Source organism: Notothenia coriiceps, unplaced genomic scaffold (genome assembly GCF_000735185.1).
Source record: "Notothenia coriiceps isolate Sejong01 unplaced genomic scaffold, NC01 NC01_scaffold00009305, whole genome shotgun sequence".
NCBI classification, from domain to species: Eukaryota; Metazoa; Chordata; class Actinopteri; order Perciformes; family Nototheniidae; genus Notothenia; species Notothenia coriiceps.
In genome coordinates, this window is record NW_011342006.1 from 315,110 (window position 1) to 331,194 (window position 16,085).

The 16,085-nt window shown below is 41.6% G+C and overlaps 1 protein-coding gene across 1 annotated transcript in view; it reads left to right on the forward strand.

The window, feature by feature from the left end:
- Positions 1–16,085, forward strand: part of rnf213a (ring finger protein 213a) — a 33,147-nt gene that overhangs the window by 5,144 nt on the left and 11,918 nt on the right. The window contains exons 4-34 of the mRNA XM_010770889.1: positions 570–771; positions 871–1,457; positions 1,593–1,747; positions 1,843–2,010; positions 2,416–2,621; positions 2,748–3,049; positions 3,133–3,392; positions 3,472–3,687; positions 3,770–3,959; positions 4,053–4,108; positions 4,470–4,644; positions 4,737–4,898; positions 5,016–5,114; positions 5,199–5,321; positions 5,429–5,612; positions 5,817–5,990; positions 6,118–6,270; positions 6,353–6,972; positions 7,091–7,250; positions 7,338–7,555; positions 7,851–7,988; positions 8,104–8,268; positions 8,511–9,795; positions 9,891–10,069; positions 10,181–10,336; positions 10,427–14,035; positions 14,128–14,252; positions 14,754–14,870; positions 14,950–15,074; positions 15,159–15,281; positions 15,371–15,450. Coding sequence (XP_010769191.1) covers positions 570–771; positions 871–1,457; positions 1,593–1,747; positions 1,843–2,010; positions 2,416–2,621; positions 2,748–3,049; positions 3,133–3,392; positions 3,472–3,687; positions 3,770–3,959; positions 4,053–4,108; positions 4,470–4,644; positions 4,737–4,898; positions 5,016–5,114; positions 5,199–5,321; positions 5,429–5,612; positions 5,817–5,990; positions 6,118–6,270; positions 6,353–6,972; positions 7,091–7,250; positions 7,338–7,555; positions 7,851–7,988; positions 8,104–8,268; positions 8,511–9,795; positions 9,891–10,069; positions 10,181–10,336; positions 10,427–14,035; positions 14,128–14,252; positions 14,754–14,870; positions 14,950–15,074; positions 15,159–15,281; positions 15,371–15,450 — 10,512 coding nt within the window. The remainder of the gene's footprint in view (positions 1–569; positions 772–870; positions 1,458–1,592; positions 1,748–1,842; positions 2,011–2,415; positions 2,622–2,747; positions 3,050–3,132; positions 3,393–3,471; positions 3,688–3,769; positions 3,960–4,052; positions 4,109–4,469; positions 4,645–4,736; positions 4,899–5,015; positions 5,115–5,198; positions 5,322–5,428; positions 5,613–5,816; positions 5,991–6,117; positions 6,271–6,352; positions 6,973–7,090; positions 7,251–7,337; positions 7,556–7,850; positions 7,989–8,103; positions 8,269–8,510; positions 9,796–9,890; positions 10,070–10,180; positions 10,337–10,426; positions 14,036–14,127; positions 14,253–14,753; positions 14,871–14,949; positions 15,075–15,158; positions 15,282–15,370; positions 15,451–16,085) is intronic.

Genomic DNA, 16,085 nt, shown 5'->3' on the forward strand with positions numbered 1-16,085 from the left:
ACAGACAAAGAGTGCCAAGTAGATCCGTGGATGGCCCACAACGACCAATGAGTTGACGCTGTATTTGCTGTTGGATGCAGGACCAATCCATTAAGAGATAGACGTGGTTGTTTTTTTGTGAGAGGTGTGGTGGGTGAGGTATTGCGGTGTTCTTTTTGTGTGTGTGTCTATACAGTGATTCATGTGAGTCACAATTAGCGATGTTAATTGTTGTATAGCTGTGTTATACTTTGCATTTGAAGTCTCAATATTTGGTTATTTCTACAAGTCTTTGTGCTTTTTATGAAGTTTATGTGTCAGAATGACACCTTCCTTGTTTTTTATTTGGCTATAAATGGCAGAGTTTATACTCAGGTCGTTTGCACCGATGTGCTAATTGTGCTGTTATTGTGTGTGATTATGTTTGTACATCATTTAGAAGAGCGGTCAGAAGTAGTATTAGATCTTAAGAAATCTGAGAATGTCTGGCCATTAAAACAAAAAAGGTGTTGACTCGCATAGTTTTAAGCATTAGGCAGTAAAGGATGGTTTTGTAAAAACTGATTTCCAGCTCTCCGGTCTTCATAAGAAAAAAAAAGAGGAAGAGGAAACAAAAAGAAGAAAGAAGCGCGCGCCTTGTCATCAGACCCAAAGACATGTCTCATGTCTCACCTGGGAGACAGCCAGGGGAAAGAAGACTCGGGGCCCGGGCAGACTCTTCTGACAGTGAAAGCTCCAGAAAATGCAATGGACTGAGACACCAAGAGTCGCCTCCAAGATGGCCTCCTTCACGTAGAGAGGCAGCCTACGTTCAGTAGCAGGGCTGACGATTCCTGCGGGCGCGCCTCGAAGACAAAACAAGAGGTTCAGAGTGACAAAGGAGGCCTTTAGCATTAGAGGCAACAACTCCGATACATTCTGGGGACGCTCCAGGTATCACTGTTGAGGGAGAGAGCAATGCACTGAAATCAGCTCAGGATCAGGCTCCCAACACAGCACCAGCTGACACTCCGACTCCCATCTCAGAAGACAGCAAGAGTGACAAACAAGAGGTTCAGAGTGAAAAGGAGGCTTTAGCATTAGAGGCAAGAACTCCGATACATTCTGGGGACGCTCCAGGTATCACTGTTGAGGGAGAGAGCAATGCACTGAAATCAGCTCAGGATCAGGCTCCCAACACAGCACCAGCTGACACTCCGACTCCCATCTCAGAAGACAGCAAGAGTGAGAGCAAGACAGTAACTTCTCAGGCAGGTTCAGGCAAAGGGAACAAGGCAACAAACCTACAAGATGAAAAGACTGAAAAGAAAGGCTCAAAGAAAAAGAAAGACTTGGACGCCAATAAACCACCTGCAATGGACCAGAATGCCAACGTAGAGAAAAATGAGAAGCAGACAGGACAAAGCAAACAGAAAGGAAAGAGTCAGCAGGAGCAGAAACAGAATCCGATGGTGTTTGGGCCTCAAACACCTTCAAAGGTAATGCAGACTAAAATGTATGAAAAGGAAATGTTATTGAATAAAATACGTTTTTTGGTGCAGAATGTTTATTCGTTTTTTTTATTTGGTTCAAGTTGTATATTTAACATGCGTGTTTAATGCTACTTTTTCCAGGCTGACCCCACAGGCTCCAGTGTCGACGCGGAGGAGACCCTGGGGGCTCAGCAGTCTGGCAGCGAGAAGGACTCAACGGCAGAACAAACCCCCAACAAGGGAAGTAAACAGGACAGCAAGGAGCCCAGCACTCATGCTGAACCGCCTCCCAAAAGGTGAATAAGCTCTCTCCAACAATGGCACACATTTGCTTTGGATCAGTTTTATGTGTGTGTCACACAATCTCTTTTTATTTGTTTCTCCTTCTCAGGTCCACCAGGAACAAGAACATTGCTGCACGGGAAAGACTCACAATTTACTTTCATGCAGTTCTCTCAAAGGATTTCAAATTTGATCCTGATAAAGATCGTATCTTCATCAGGGCTGGGCAAACCATTGGAACGTGGGACGAAAATGCAGTTGAGCTGTCTGTGACCAGGTATTATGCTTACGCTTATTCTTGGGTGCATCGTCAATTAAGCTCAGATGGTAGCCTAATATATGGGAAACAATAATAAATCCCTAAAATATTTGTCCTAAATCCAGTTTTTACTTTAAAATCAAGTCTTTAGTTTCTTAAGAATTTATTTGCTAATTAAAAGAAAATACATTTTCCCCACCCAATCCTTGCATGCGCACAGACTACACATACATATGCAGCTTGGTTTGTATATGTTGTATACAAACTAGATGTATCTAGAATTAAACTGCCCCACTCAATGGCTGAGGGAATCATGGCCGTGGAATTTGATGTTGTTCATGGACATACTAGCCTGCTCTTATTTTCACTTCCCACTCTTAACACCACATACAGTACATTTTACTTTCTTGTCTTCTTTCACAGGGATCTTGGAGAACATGGTTTTCTGGTTGAGGGCAGTCTGACTACAATCAAAGCTGAAGCTGTATCTGAGCCAATACCGTACAAATATGTTGTCTATAACAAAAAAAAGAGCAAATACGAGTTTGAGTACATATACAAACTGGATTCTACTCACCAAACTACCAACAGGTGTTTGTTTGTGAAACCCGGCCTTGTCACTGACGACGGTAAATGTAACCTTCACTTGGTCTATTTTTAATCATAGTTCCTGCATGAAAATGGTATTTGATTATCATATTATGATGTATTTACTTGACACACATAACATTTATGTTGTATTTCTTTTCGTAAAGGGGACTGGCATCAATATGATGACATCATTTGTGCCGAGTCATCGAAGACCGTGCTCAATAAATTGACGAATAAAATAAAAGAAACGTTCTGGCCTGACCAAAGGAAGAATCTGATTCAAGGCAGAGAGATCGCAGGGAACATCATGCTGGAGTCCATATTTGATCTTCTCAGGAGCTGGACTGATACCAATTTGAGAAGTTTTTTGATCCAGCTGAATCAGTTCTGTCAAGTTTATGGAGAGCCTTTTGTATTTGAAGAAAGACAAAAGAAGTGGTACTCCTTAAACTATGGGGAAGAGGAGGTAAGTTCATAATCATTGTGTAAAGATACTGCATGCCCTCAGGTATGGCTAAACCATCTTACTCCTTACCTCTTATTCCCTAGGTGAGAAAGATGCTGAAAGAATTCATGCTGACAAAGGTTATTCCTCTGAGGAAGGATGGAGGTGGGGAGATGCTCTACACTCAGGATCCCATGAGAGCAGCTGTGATCATGCTCTGTGTATGGAGACAGCATCAATTCAGACTGGAACATGGTGAACTCAATCAGCTCTGCAATATGCTCCGTTTACCCAAACGGGACAAAGAAGAGTTCCTCAGTTACTGGGAAGAGTTTTCTCAGGATGTCGCTATTATCAACAAAAAGTAGGTAGCAATCTACACATTTAAGAGCAGCTAAAGATGTTTTTCTATTCAGATGCTCATACTATTTTCTTTGTTGTAGTCTGACAGATATGTTGGTGTATCTGATCAAAACTGTGAAAACAGCGAGAATGCCTCGATGGATTCTGGTCCTGCCGCTCTTCCACCTTCTCAAAGGCAACACGAAGCCCTTTGAAGTACCAACTTCTGGAAACTCAAAGTATGGTGTAGCCTGGGCAGGTTTGCAAGGCCTTGAAATTGGTACCCCAGCAGCATACATGAACAGTGAAGACAGGAAGTAAGATTCATGTCTGTCAGTACTTTTGTTCAGAATATATATTACTGTACATACATTTACTTGATTGTCTATTTTTTTTTAGGTCTCTAGTGAATCTGATGAAAAACAACAGTCACTTGATGGAAGTGGATGCACTTTTTGTGCGATCCTGCATGTTCCTGATCCCATTGGATGATCTGATGGAGTGTAACCTCATTGACATCGAGCTTTTGGACATGCTTCATGTTTTCACTAACAAGGCTCCTCAGGATATTACGAGCAGTAACTACCAGGTGAAGTGGAATATCTAGTACAAATAATATACATTTCAGGGTTTTAGCAAGTTTCACTAAATTAATTAATATTTTTGGATTTCTGCTTTTCAGACAGTATCTCCAATTCTCTCACATATCCAAGAAAAGCTTGTTGAAGAAAAGTACAGGTAATTTTCCGTTTCATATTCAGTTGGTTTGCAATTAAAAGTGTAAAACAAGAAATGTGTCAAATGCATGAAAAGAAAGACGCTGGAGTGTTCTTCCAGTCTTAGCAATATTTTTTCCAGGTTCCTCCCGCAGTCTAAAGGCAGGCAGATGAGGTCAATTGTTAACTCTAAAGTCAGAGACAGACAACTTGTTTCTATTTGTTGGTTTAATTGTTATCATACCAATAGTTCACATTTTAAGACTTGGGATTTGTTCTTTTTGTATCCTTTTATGACAATTTTACTGTGCAGAACTTGAAATCAAATGTGTATACGGATGGTAATATGTTAACTAACTTTCTATTGTTTGCTTTTATTCAAGCCTTTTAACTGAGGCGTATAGGCAAGAGTGCCTTGACACATCAGTGAAACTGTTGGAAAAGCTCTGCAAGGGAGTCAAGCCGGCATCTTATACCCAGAACTACCCGGATGTAACTGTAGCTTGCATGAATCTGGTTGCATCCGTGTCAGACTTTGTTCACAGTAACAAGCCACAGGTATATGAAGTGAATCATATAAAGCTATTTGCATTTCGTAGAGAATTCTTCCTTTTTTTATCTCAAATTCTGTAATATTGCTTCTTATGTAGGAGACTCAGAAAGGAGAGAACGAGCAGCATTACGCTAAAGAACTGATCTCTCGGGCGATGTCCATCATGAGAAACTGGATCAGTCAATCCTACAGACATGGTTTGCTAAACAGGGCAATTTCATCCATGTACACCAGAGTTGAAGCCACAGCAGAGACTGAAGTGAGCAGTTTTGTTTTATTTTTTTAATGAAACACAAAATGTACAGATTGATGCTCACAACCGATCATCAGTAGAGAAAGTTTGACATGTTTTCTTCTGTTTGATTGTGTTTAACAGATGTGGAACAACATCATGTCCATCCAATTCAAGGATAAAGATTGCACAAAAGTATGGAGAGAGACATTCACAAAGGATTTTGAGGGCAAATACAAACAGGTAAGTGATACTTCTTTTACACATCACTGTTCATTTTCGGTTAACAACAAACATTTAATATATCCTCCATGCATCTGCTTTTAGGAATCTGCTGTGGATCAAATTGAGTTTTACTGCACAAAGATAGAGGAACTCACTAAATCCTATCCACTCGTTGCTGCTAGTGTCGAGAGGTGTGCTCTTGAGGCTGTTACATCTTTATGCCAGGTTTGACAACTTCTTAAAATCTATTACCTATTATATTGGTTCCCTGTTTTATTACAGTCCTGGCCGGATATAAAAGATTCACAGTAATGTTTTTCCTCATAATGTAGACTAAGTCTGAGGGGAAGCTGTTGGAGAAATTCAAGGTGAACTGGAAGTTCGGGAAACTCATATCAGCCATTATCGAGAAATCCTGGCCAAAGGACCGTCAAGGAAATTATCAGGATGATGAACAATTGGTCCTTCAGCACCTACTCTCCTGGACTGCCGCCAAAGACTATTTCAAACTACATGGTATCTCCGCTTGAATATATAAACCAATTTAAACATGCACACACCAAATAGAAATAATCTGTACAGTTATGAGGTTTAATATACTTGTAAAAAAAGCCAGCTAACAGAAGTAGAGTCACTTAATGATCTCATGGCAAAAGATAAGCATTAGAATATTTATGTGGTTTTAGACAAAAAACTACCATTTCATTTCTCTCATTGCAGGCGCAGATGAGAAGCTGATCAATGAGCTCTCTCAAGATGCCAGGGACCAAATCGCCATTGCAATATCATCATTCACAGCCGTCAACAATCAACTGGTCCGTGGAACCATAAAGACCAGCCTGCTGAAAATCATTTTGGACAGGAAAGCCGCCTTCTTAGATCTGCTGAAGATTGGTAAAACACTCTGCTTCACATCACATCTATTACAAAATAAATAACCCCCCAAAAAATGCTATTTCATTTCATTTATAAAGCATAATAGTAACCTTGAGATGTGTGTGTTTGAATTGGTATTTGACAGAATGCCTCTCTGAGAATGAACAATACAGGGATAATGGCAAAATGAAGAGGCTGTTACAATGCAGAGAGGATGAATTGAACAATGTGTACCATGAGAAGGAGCTTGTGGACATTGTCTTAACAATGAGCCACAAACTTGGGGAACATATGACAGGTATGGTGGAAAATCCTTCTGTTTGGTTTCCTTATCATAGTTGCAGCAGAGCTAACGTATGCTTATTTCATTTCCATGACAGTTGATCTTGAGGACATGGAAGAGAGAAAGCATGTGAACGTGGAATCGATGCAGCTGAACCATTTTATGGAGGTTCATCCATTTGATCAGCTGTCCCCACCTGATGCGGGTGTTGTCACCTACTTTAAACTGGGTGAAGAAATCAAAAACATGGCCGAGATCCTGTTCACCTTCAGAGACAGTCATATATTCAAAGTGTGTTGGGAGAATCAAGCCAAACTCATGGTTGCAGAAGAAATGCCAGATGCCGACCCTGGTGCACTTCAAATAGCGGACATTAATGCAACACCAGAAATGATACACGATGACATTTTCGAGCCTTGCTATGGTGAATACAAAGACATCTACACTCGTCTGAAGAATAGCAGTATAACGCTCGAGGAGGTAAACCAGCTTTTCCATGATTACAAGGGCAGGTACGAAGAGCTTGCAAAGGACCTGGAAATCATGTGCAGAATTGATAAATCCACTGACAAACAGTGGATCCACAGCAGGGTTCAACAGATCGAGCAGTATCACGAACTTCATCTAGCTGTGGCCTCAGCTCAAATTATCATGAAGGTCAAAGAGGCGCTTTGTCTCCAGGGGGACTTCAGGGTTCTGGAGACACTCACTGAAGTTGTAAGTGGCTATGAACTAAGTATATTGCACCCAACAAAGATTCCACATTATGTGAAAATCAATACGGCTATATCTATTTTTTTTTTAATATTTTCTTTTCACATTCTTCTCCCTTCAGAGCCAGGCAGACTTCCAGAACGAGCCGCTGAATCGGATTGACAATCACTTGATCCAGGCAAAGATAGTGCTGGTGGACATCACTGAGGCTCGCAGACTGTGCCTGCAGGAGCTGGGACTCCGAGGACACTTTGTAAACTGGGTTAAAGATTCACTTGAAGGTAAGAACAGTTACAATATGCTGTATTAACAAGGCTTTTATTGCTGATTCAGGCAAATTAGCTAAAACAATTATTATTTGCTTTCAGATATCAATGAGTTGAAGGTGTTCGTTGACCTGGCTTCCATCTCCGCGGGAGAGAATGACATGGATGTGGATCGTGTCGCCTGCTTCCATGATGCTGTCCAAGGATATTCTTCAATGCTTTATGAGCTCAAACAAGATGCTGGTTTCAACATCTTCAAAGAGGTGCTCGAGAAGCTCTGGAAAGCTTTGAAGAATGACAGCAAACTACCAGATAAACTGGTGAGAAAGCCAATACTTCTTCTGAAATATTAAAGCTTAAAACGTACTTGTGTTAAAAATAACCCGTGTTGACATTGTTTCTCTGTTGTTACGGACAATTTACTTAGTTACAAATTTGTTGAAGGAGACAATCCTCTGACATAAAATAATAATAGCGATTGCAAACAGTAAATTAACTACAAACACTTGTGTGAACGTTTTTATCATACAGTTAGGCTAATTGGGTTAACCCCAAGTATTTGTAATAGACACGGAATATTAATCAGCACATTGCCAATCTTATCTTGTTTTTTAGAGGGACAGTGCACGGCATTTGGAATGGCTGAAGACTGTGAAGGACAGTCATGGATCGGTGGAGCTGTCATCTCTTTCCTTAGCATCAGCCATCAACAGCAAGGGTATCTACCTCATCAGTGCACAAAATGTAAAAAAGGTAAATAACAAAATCCAAGATGATAGCAACCTTACATACATGAAGTACAGAGGTTGTCTCTGAGAAAGTTCCTACAGAATTATGTATGAGATTATATTTCTGTTTTTCGTTCCAGTTGAGTCTTGACTCCGCCCTGAAGCTGCAGATTCCAGAGGAGAATGATGAGGGTCAGAGGATGCGCTGGTATTCTCTTGAGGACCTTCGAGAGCTGCAGAACAAACTTATGCTCATGTCTGGCAAAGGTGATCAAGGGCAGAATGAAGTTGATCACTTTGCAGAGGTATATTGAAATTGTTCCCTCATCAGCTAGGTCATTTCAGTTTACCATAGAACCAATTGTTCTATATGGGCTCATAATAATAATAATAAAAAACAATTTATTCAGTTTTTTCTATCTTTCAGAGTTTAACACATTTCTTTAAATATTGAATATACCATATACAGTATGTCTCCTGACTACCAAGTACATACAAAAGATGATTCAATGTGTAATCTGACGATAGGTTTGTATTTATTTTTCAGGTTTTTGCTAGTGTTCAAAGACTAGCTGAGGCATTCATTGCCCTCTACACTGCTGGGAATCCTCTTTTCAGGCACTGGGAAGCACAGATCAACTGCAGTTTGAGCAGTAAGGAACCCAGCATTATGATGGACTTCAACCTGGGCAGTGTTCTCAGTGTTGTCATTGTGGAGGGCAGCATAGTAGAGCAGCTTCCTGAATTTTGCAGGAAAATTGAGAAATGCCTAGATTATTGGATGAACTTTGTGGACAAACAGAGGTCCGAGCATTACTACCTGAACTACTACACAGCCGAACAGATTGTCTACCTCTGCAGCCAGTTGACTCAGCAAAATGTGGCCAAAATTGAGGACCAAGTTCTCATGATGCTCTCATTTGTCAAGCCAAATTGCACAGCTTCAGACTTGAGGCAGGTCTGGCATACACTCCAGTATGAGATCCTCACCAAACCACAAGAGCAAAATGAAGAAATTGAGTATCAGACTTTTGTTATCGTGCCAACAAGTGAGCTGGGAGACACAGACTTTGCCAATGAGATGGATTCTCTCAGTCTTGTTGTCCAAGCAAATGGTGTGCAAACATTTTATCAGATATGGAATGCTTATATGAAAGACATGAAAACTTATCTTCCACACATTCTTGATATACAAAGTCTTGGAAGACTGTTGGAATTACTAGCCAACAAAGAAGAAGATAGTGAAGAAGATGAGAGTGATGAAGACATTTCTGATGATGACACCAGACATTTAATTCAGAGGCAGCTACCCAAAGGCCTGGCCGCCGGAAATCCAAACCTCATTGTTTGCCCGCACGGTGAGGTGTTGACATCTTGCATCTCCATTTACATGAGTAGTGAAGCAGAGTCACTTCCCACCTATGATGAAGTCCTTCTGTGCAACTCATCAACATCGTACGAACAGGTGGAGCTATTCCTCAGACGCTGTCTCAGCCAAGGGTACAGGGGACAGAAGATATACACTCTGCTGTACGGAGATCTGCTCACTTATGATGTGAGCTCTAAAGTTGAGAACTTTTTTCAGAGAAGGAAAATGCAGAGCCGAAAAGACTATAGACTTGTCCTCATCTGCAGCTCTGAAAGAGAACATGCCTATCTTCCTTCAGCCTTCAGCCAGTACAGATTGCACATGGTTCCCCAGGAGCCATTGGACGGGATCGAGAGATACCTCCACAAACACTACGTTGTTCCAGCAGATCGATGCAGCGCTGCAGCTGTGTTCAAAGACCGCCTGCGCGTCGGTGTTGTGTCATCCAAAAGGGCTGGTGTTGGTTAGTACTCAGCTGTTTCAAAATGATGATGGTGAACTTAAGTAAACTCTTAAGAGTATTAATACCCACAATAAAAACCTTCTTTTTAAATGCAGGTAAATCTCTCTACATCAAGAGGTTGTATGAAAAACTGAAACACTCCAAAAAGCCATCAAGGATGAAATGCATTCGCCTGATTGAACCAAATGTTGACGAGAATGTCATCCTTCAATCTTTGTTGAACACCCCCAAAGGTGAAGAACTCACGATGTTCCATTTTGACGTCACATCATCGGTAAATATGAATCTTAATGCTTATCTTGGTTTAATATTGCCTAATAAATATTTAGTAACTCGAAAGCTTACATATAACGTTAATTTGGCTATGTTTTATGTGATTCAAAAGGTGCAGAAAGGTCTCCATGAGTTTCTTTTCAAATTGTTGATCCTGCGCTATTTGATGGACTCTGAGGGAAAGACGTGGAAGTGCAGTGACAAGCAGCTGTATCTCATTGAGATGTTAGAGCCGACTGACATGTCAACTAGAAATGTTTCACGGCAGGTAAGACTTTGAACTTTTTGGGAATTATGCTAATCATTCGACATCTGATTCTTAAACCGTTGTGTTTTTATTTTCTCTTTTTCTGCATAGGCCGAAACTTTGAACAGCACATTCACACGTTTGTTTCCAAATATTTTCTGCCGACCACCCAAAGAAGTGCTAATGTTGGAGATCAAGAAGCAAGATGATCCTTCTTTTGAGACCAATGAAGAACCACTAATGGATAAAGAAGAATACAGAAGTGCAGCCTTTCAGCGGCCATACCAGTATCTCACACGGTTTCATAACCACAATGATCTTGATTTGTTCAAATACCAAGATGTTGAAGGGTCACAGGTTGAATGCCTTCAGATGCTTCTCATGTTCTGTGGAATGATGGATCCATCCTGGGCAGAGCTGAGAAATTTTGCATGGTTCCTCAATCTTCAGCTGAAAGACTGTGAGTCATCAGTTTTTTGTGACCCTGAGTTAACGGGAGACACTGGATTGACTGGTTTCAAAACCTTTGTGGTGGACTTCATGATTCTGATGGCAAAAGACTTTGCCACTCCATCACTAAGCATCTCTGACCAGAGTCCTGGCAGGCTGCAGATGGACATGACTGGTGTCAGAGACGAAGACTTGGCTCCTTTTCTGATCAGAAAGAGATGGGAAACAGAACCACATCCATACATCTTCTTTAATGATGACCATGTGTCCATGACCTTTATTGGCTTCCATCTTGAGCCCAATGGACCGAACTCTGTTGATGCCATCGATCCCACTTCTGGAAGGGTGATAAAAAAGAATGTCATGACAAAGGCATTGTATGAAGGCCTCAAACTACAGAGAGTCCCTTTCAACATGGACTTTGATGTCCTTCCAAGAGGAGAGAAAATAGAGCGACTCTGCAATGTTCTTGGTATCCAGTGGCCCCTTGACCCTGATGAAACCTATGAGCTTACCACTGACAACATACTGAAGATGTTAGCAATCCATATGCGCTTCAGGTGTGGCATCCCTGTCATTATCATGGGAGAGACAGGTTGTGGTAAGACAAGGCTCATTAAATTCCTTTGTGAGTTGCGAAGGAGTGGAGTGGCCACTGAGAACATGAAACTGGTCAAGGTGCATGGGGGCACAACTTCTGAGATGATTTACACCAAGATCAGAGAAGCTCAAGACCTTGCTTCGATCAACAAGGGAGACTATGGTTTTGAATCTGTTCTCTTTTTTGATGAAGCCAACACAACCGATGCCATTAGCAGTATTAAGGAGGTCCTCTGTGACAAGACAGTCAAGGGGGAAAGTTTGACATCCGACTGTGGATTGCAGATCATTGCAGCATGCAACCCTTACCGAAAGCACACGGATGAGATGATTCAGAGGTTAGAATCTGCCGGCCTTGGGTACAGAGTTCGGGCTGAAGAGTCAGATGAAAAGCTTGGGTCCATTCCCCTCCGACAGTTAGTCTACAGAGTTCAAGCATTACCACCAAGCATGATTCCTCTGGTGTGGGACTTTGGACAGTTAAACGATCAAACAGAGAAAATATACATCCAGCAGATTGTGCAAAGAGTGGTTGAAAAAAAGGCCATTCATCAAACTTACATCAAGTGCATCACTGATGTCCTCTCAGCTTCACAGAAGTACATGCGGACAAAAAAGGATGAATGCAGCTTTGTCAGCCTGAGAGATGTCGAACGCTGCATGCAGTCTTTTGTTTGGTTCCACGACAACCACATCAAGTTGTTTGCAGAGCTAAAAGATTTTGAGAGTAAACAGAAAGCTGAGAAGAATGAAAGGCATCACAGACAGCAGGAGGAGGTCAGAGACCCTGTTCTCTGGTCTCTAGTCATGGCCATTGGAGTGTGCTACCATGCCTGCTTAGAGAAAAAGGAAAAATACAGACAGAAAATCAGCAAAAGCCTACAACCACCATACAGCCCAGAAAAAGTAATGCAGGAAATCACACTAATGCAGGATTTGCTTTTGAGCGGTGTTCCAATGGGGGATACCATTGCGAGAAACAGCGCACTGAAAGAGAATGTCTTCATGATGGTCATCTGCATTGAGCTAAAAATCCCTCTCTTCCTAGTTGGGAAACCTGGCAGTTCAAAATCTCTGTCTAAAACTCTTGTGGCTGATGCAATGCAGGGCCAAGCTGCTCATTCAGATCTCTACAAAGGGTTTAAACAAATCCATTTGGTCTCCTTCCAGTGTAGCCCTCATTCAACACCAGAAGGCATCATTAATACATTCAAACAATGCGGACGCTTCCAGGAAGGAAAGAACCTGGCTGAGTACATTTCAGTCGTGGTTCTTGATGAGATTGGTCTGGCTGAGGACTCTCCAAAAATGCCACTGAAAACCCTCCATCCACTGCTAGAAGAGGGATGCATTGATGATGAGCCACTACCACACAAAAAGGTTGGATTCATAGGCATCTCAAACTGGGCTTTAGACCCTGCAAAGATGAACAGAGGCATTTTTGTCTCCCGTGGTGACCCTGATGAGAGGGAACTCATTGAGAGTGCTAAAGGCATATGCAAATCTGATGCAATGGTTTTGGAGAAAGTCAGGGATTTATTCCAGCCCTTTGCAAAAGCCTACTTGAACGTCTGTAAAAAAGGCAAAGGCTTTTTTGGCCTACGCGACTATTACAGCTTGATTAAGATGATTTTTGCAGTGGCCAAAGCTTCTCAAAGGAATCCCACTCCAGAAGAAACCATAAAGGCAGTGTTGAGAAATTTCAGTGGAAAGGATGATGTTGACGCAGTTTCCGTCTTTACCAAAAGAATGAATTTTCCACAGGACCTGGATAACATCAGTGCCATTGAGTTTGTGAAGGAAAATATTCAGTCGGTTGGACAAGAAGAATGTCGTTACCTGCTGGTACTGACAAAAAACTATGCAGCGCTACAAATCTTGCAGCAAACCTTCTTTTCAGAAAATGGTCAGCCAGAAATAATCTTTGGATCCAGTTTCCCAAAAGACCAAGAGTACACCCAAATCTGCCGCAACATCAACAGAGTAAAGGTCTGCATGGAGACAGGTCAAACGGTTGTTCTCCTAAACTTGCAAAACCTCTATGAAAGCCTGTACGATGCCCTCAACCAATACTATGTTTGGTTGGGAGGACAGAAATATGTGGATCTTGGACTGGGAACTCACCGTGTGAAATGTCGGGTGCACAGGGACTTCCGGCTGATTGTCATTGAGGAAAGAGAGGTTGTCTACAAACAGTTTCCAATACCTCTCATCAACAGGCTGGAGAAACATTACATGGACATCCACACTGTCCTTAAAACCGAGCAGACGAAGATTGCGGAAGAACTGGAGGGATGGTTGAAACTCTTTGTCTCTCTCAGCAATCAACACGCAACAGTAGCTCAGGCTTACAAGTACCAACCGCCAGACGTCTTTATCGGCTACCACTCAGACACATGTGCTTCAGTGGTACTACAAGTTGTAGAAACGCAGAAGGACAGTTTGGACATCTCAGATCCTGAGAGGAGAGTACTGGATGAGGCAAAACTCATACTGCTCAGATGTGCCACACCAGACTCAGTTGTGCGGTTGGACTGCACAGGCCTTCCCAAAGTGGAGAGTGAAAATCTGGCCAGAGTTTACTTCGAAGAGCAGAATAACAGCTGCTTAGCCGACTTCATTCTTGCACACACAATGCAGGAAGTCCATTGCCACTCCTTCTTCACAGAGGTAACCTAAAAGTTGTTATGTTGTTATAGTGGTTTCAAATACATGCTCGCAAGCATTTATAAGGCCTTGATACTTCTCATTTCAAACCACAGGTGACGACATTCTCCAGACTTCTGACAGCTTCTGACCTTGATACACTAGAACAAGTGTTGAATAGTGTTGAGCTTCTGTCACTCCAGCAGTTTGACACGGAGTACTCGTTCCTGAAGAAAATTAGGTTTGTTGATATTTTGAGAAATGTATTAGTTTAGATTTTCTAAAATATGTGGCTCTGTTAAACTGAAATAACCTGAAACGTGTTGGTATTATAGAGTCAACACAATTATGCAGAAAGTAAATGTTCTTCTTAATAATGGTATAGTAAGTTGTAAAAAAAGTATTCAAAGGAGAAACATTTTTTTTTCCAAAATGAAACTGTTCCAACATGACTGTTAATCAATATCTTGACTAACAGGTTCATGATATGTGGCCATTTTATCCAAGCTTCAGCAACGTGCAACAAAACAATCTATATTGATAAAAACACTATAGGCAAATGAATTTTGTTCTTGGGGTGAACTGTCTTTTTTTAAATGTACATTAAATATATCCTTTGTTACAGTATTTTTAAGGGGTATAATGTATGTTCAGAAAAGCATTGAATTATTATTACCAAGAACATACACTTCTGATCTTTCAGTATGTTGTCAGTCAACTTCAATTCCCTGTTTTCTTGTAGGAACTTCCTCACAGCTGATAATGGAAGCAGTAACACTGGACCCCCCAACAAGATCCTCCTCATTCAGAGTGATTTCGACGAAGCCTCTCGCAGTGCCAATCTCATTGCATCTGCAAAGTAGGTCAAACATTTCCTCTTTGTTGGTTATATGTCCATTTTGGGATTCGCCATATTTAGTTTTGCTGTTTTCTTTTAGATATTCATCCATGAATGAAATCAACAAGATAACTCACGAGAGCAACGGAAGCAGGGTGTTTGTCTACTTTATCACCAGACTGCCAAGAATGGAAGGAGGGACTTCCTACATCGGCTTTCATGGAGGTAAAGTTAATAAGAGTTGTGATTTTTTTTAAAAAAAATTATCGAATGGTTGAAGAATAATCCGACACATGTTAATATTTACAGGCCCCTGGAGATCAGTTCACATTGATGACCTCAGACGGTCAAAGGACATTGTGTCAGACATCAAAGCCTTGCAAAACATGACAATCAGCCAAATGTTTGAAACAAAGATGAGCCAGCCTGAAGGTAACGATTCATAATTAATCGATAGCAAATTATTATTTCCTCTATGTATAATCTTGGTGGCATTAAGTTACAAACTTTTTTTTCTATAGCCATGGAAGTGGATGACATGTATACTGAGAATGAGCATGAGGAAGCAGAGGAAAATGCAGAGGAAAATGCAGAAGGAAATGTGAGTACAGACGGATACAACATACATGTGTTGTTGTGGGAAAACCACACACTCAAAGGTCCCATGTCATGCTTTTCCGGTTATTACCCGTCCCCTTGTGTGTTATGATGGTTTTTCTGCATGTAAACGGTCTGCAAAGTCACAACCCCTCAAAGTACACCCTGTAGCGAGTAAAACTCTAACACAGAAAAGACCTGTCTATGCTGCCCCAGAACGCCTCGTTGGACATTTATCTTTTTCAATTGTTTTCTTCCTGGGTACAGTGATGTGCCCATACTCAAATGGANAGTAAAACTCTAACACAGAAAAGACCTGTCTATGCTGCCCCAGAACGCCTCGTTGGAGATTTCTCTTTTTCTTCCTGGGTACAGTGACGTGACCATACCCAAATGGACCCATTGGTCCAAATGGACCAATCCGTGGAGCTCCTCTCACACACACACATACACACACACACACACACACACACACACACACACACACACACACACACACACACACACACACACACACACTCTCAGCGGTGAAACTGTGATGCGCTGGGGTGCGGGTGCCAGTGGAGCCTCGCAGATGGGGGTGCTGCAGCCCCCTCAGCACCCCTTCCCGCGTCCATTCGAGATGTCTCGCTGTCTCAG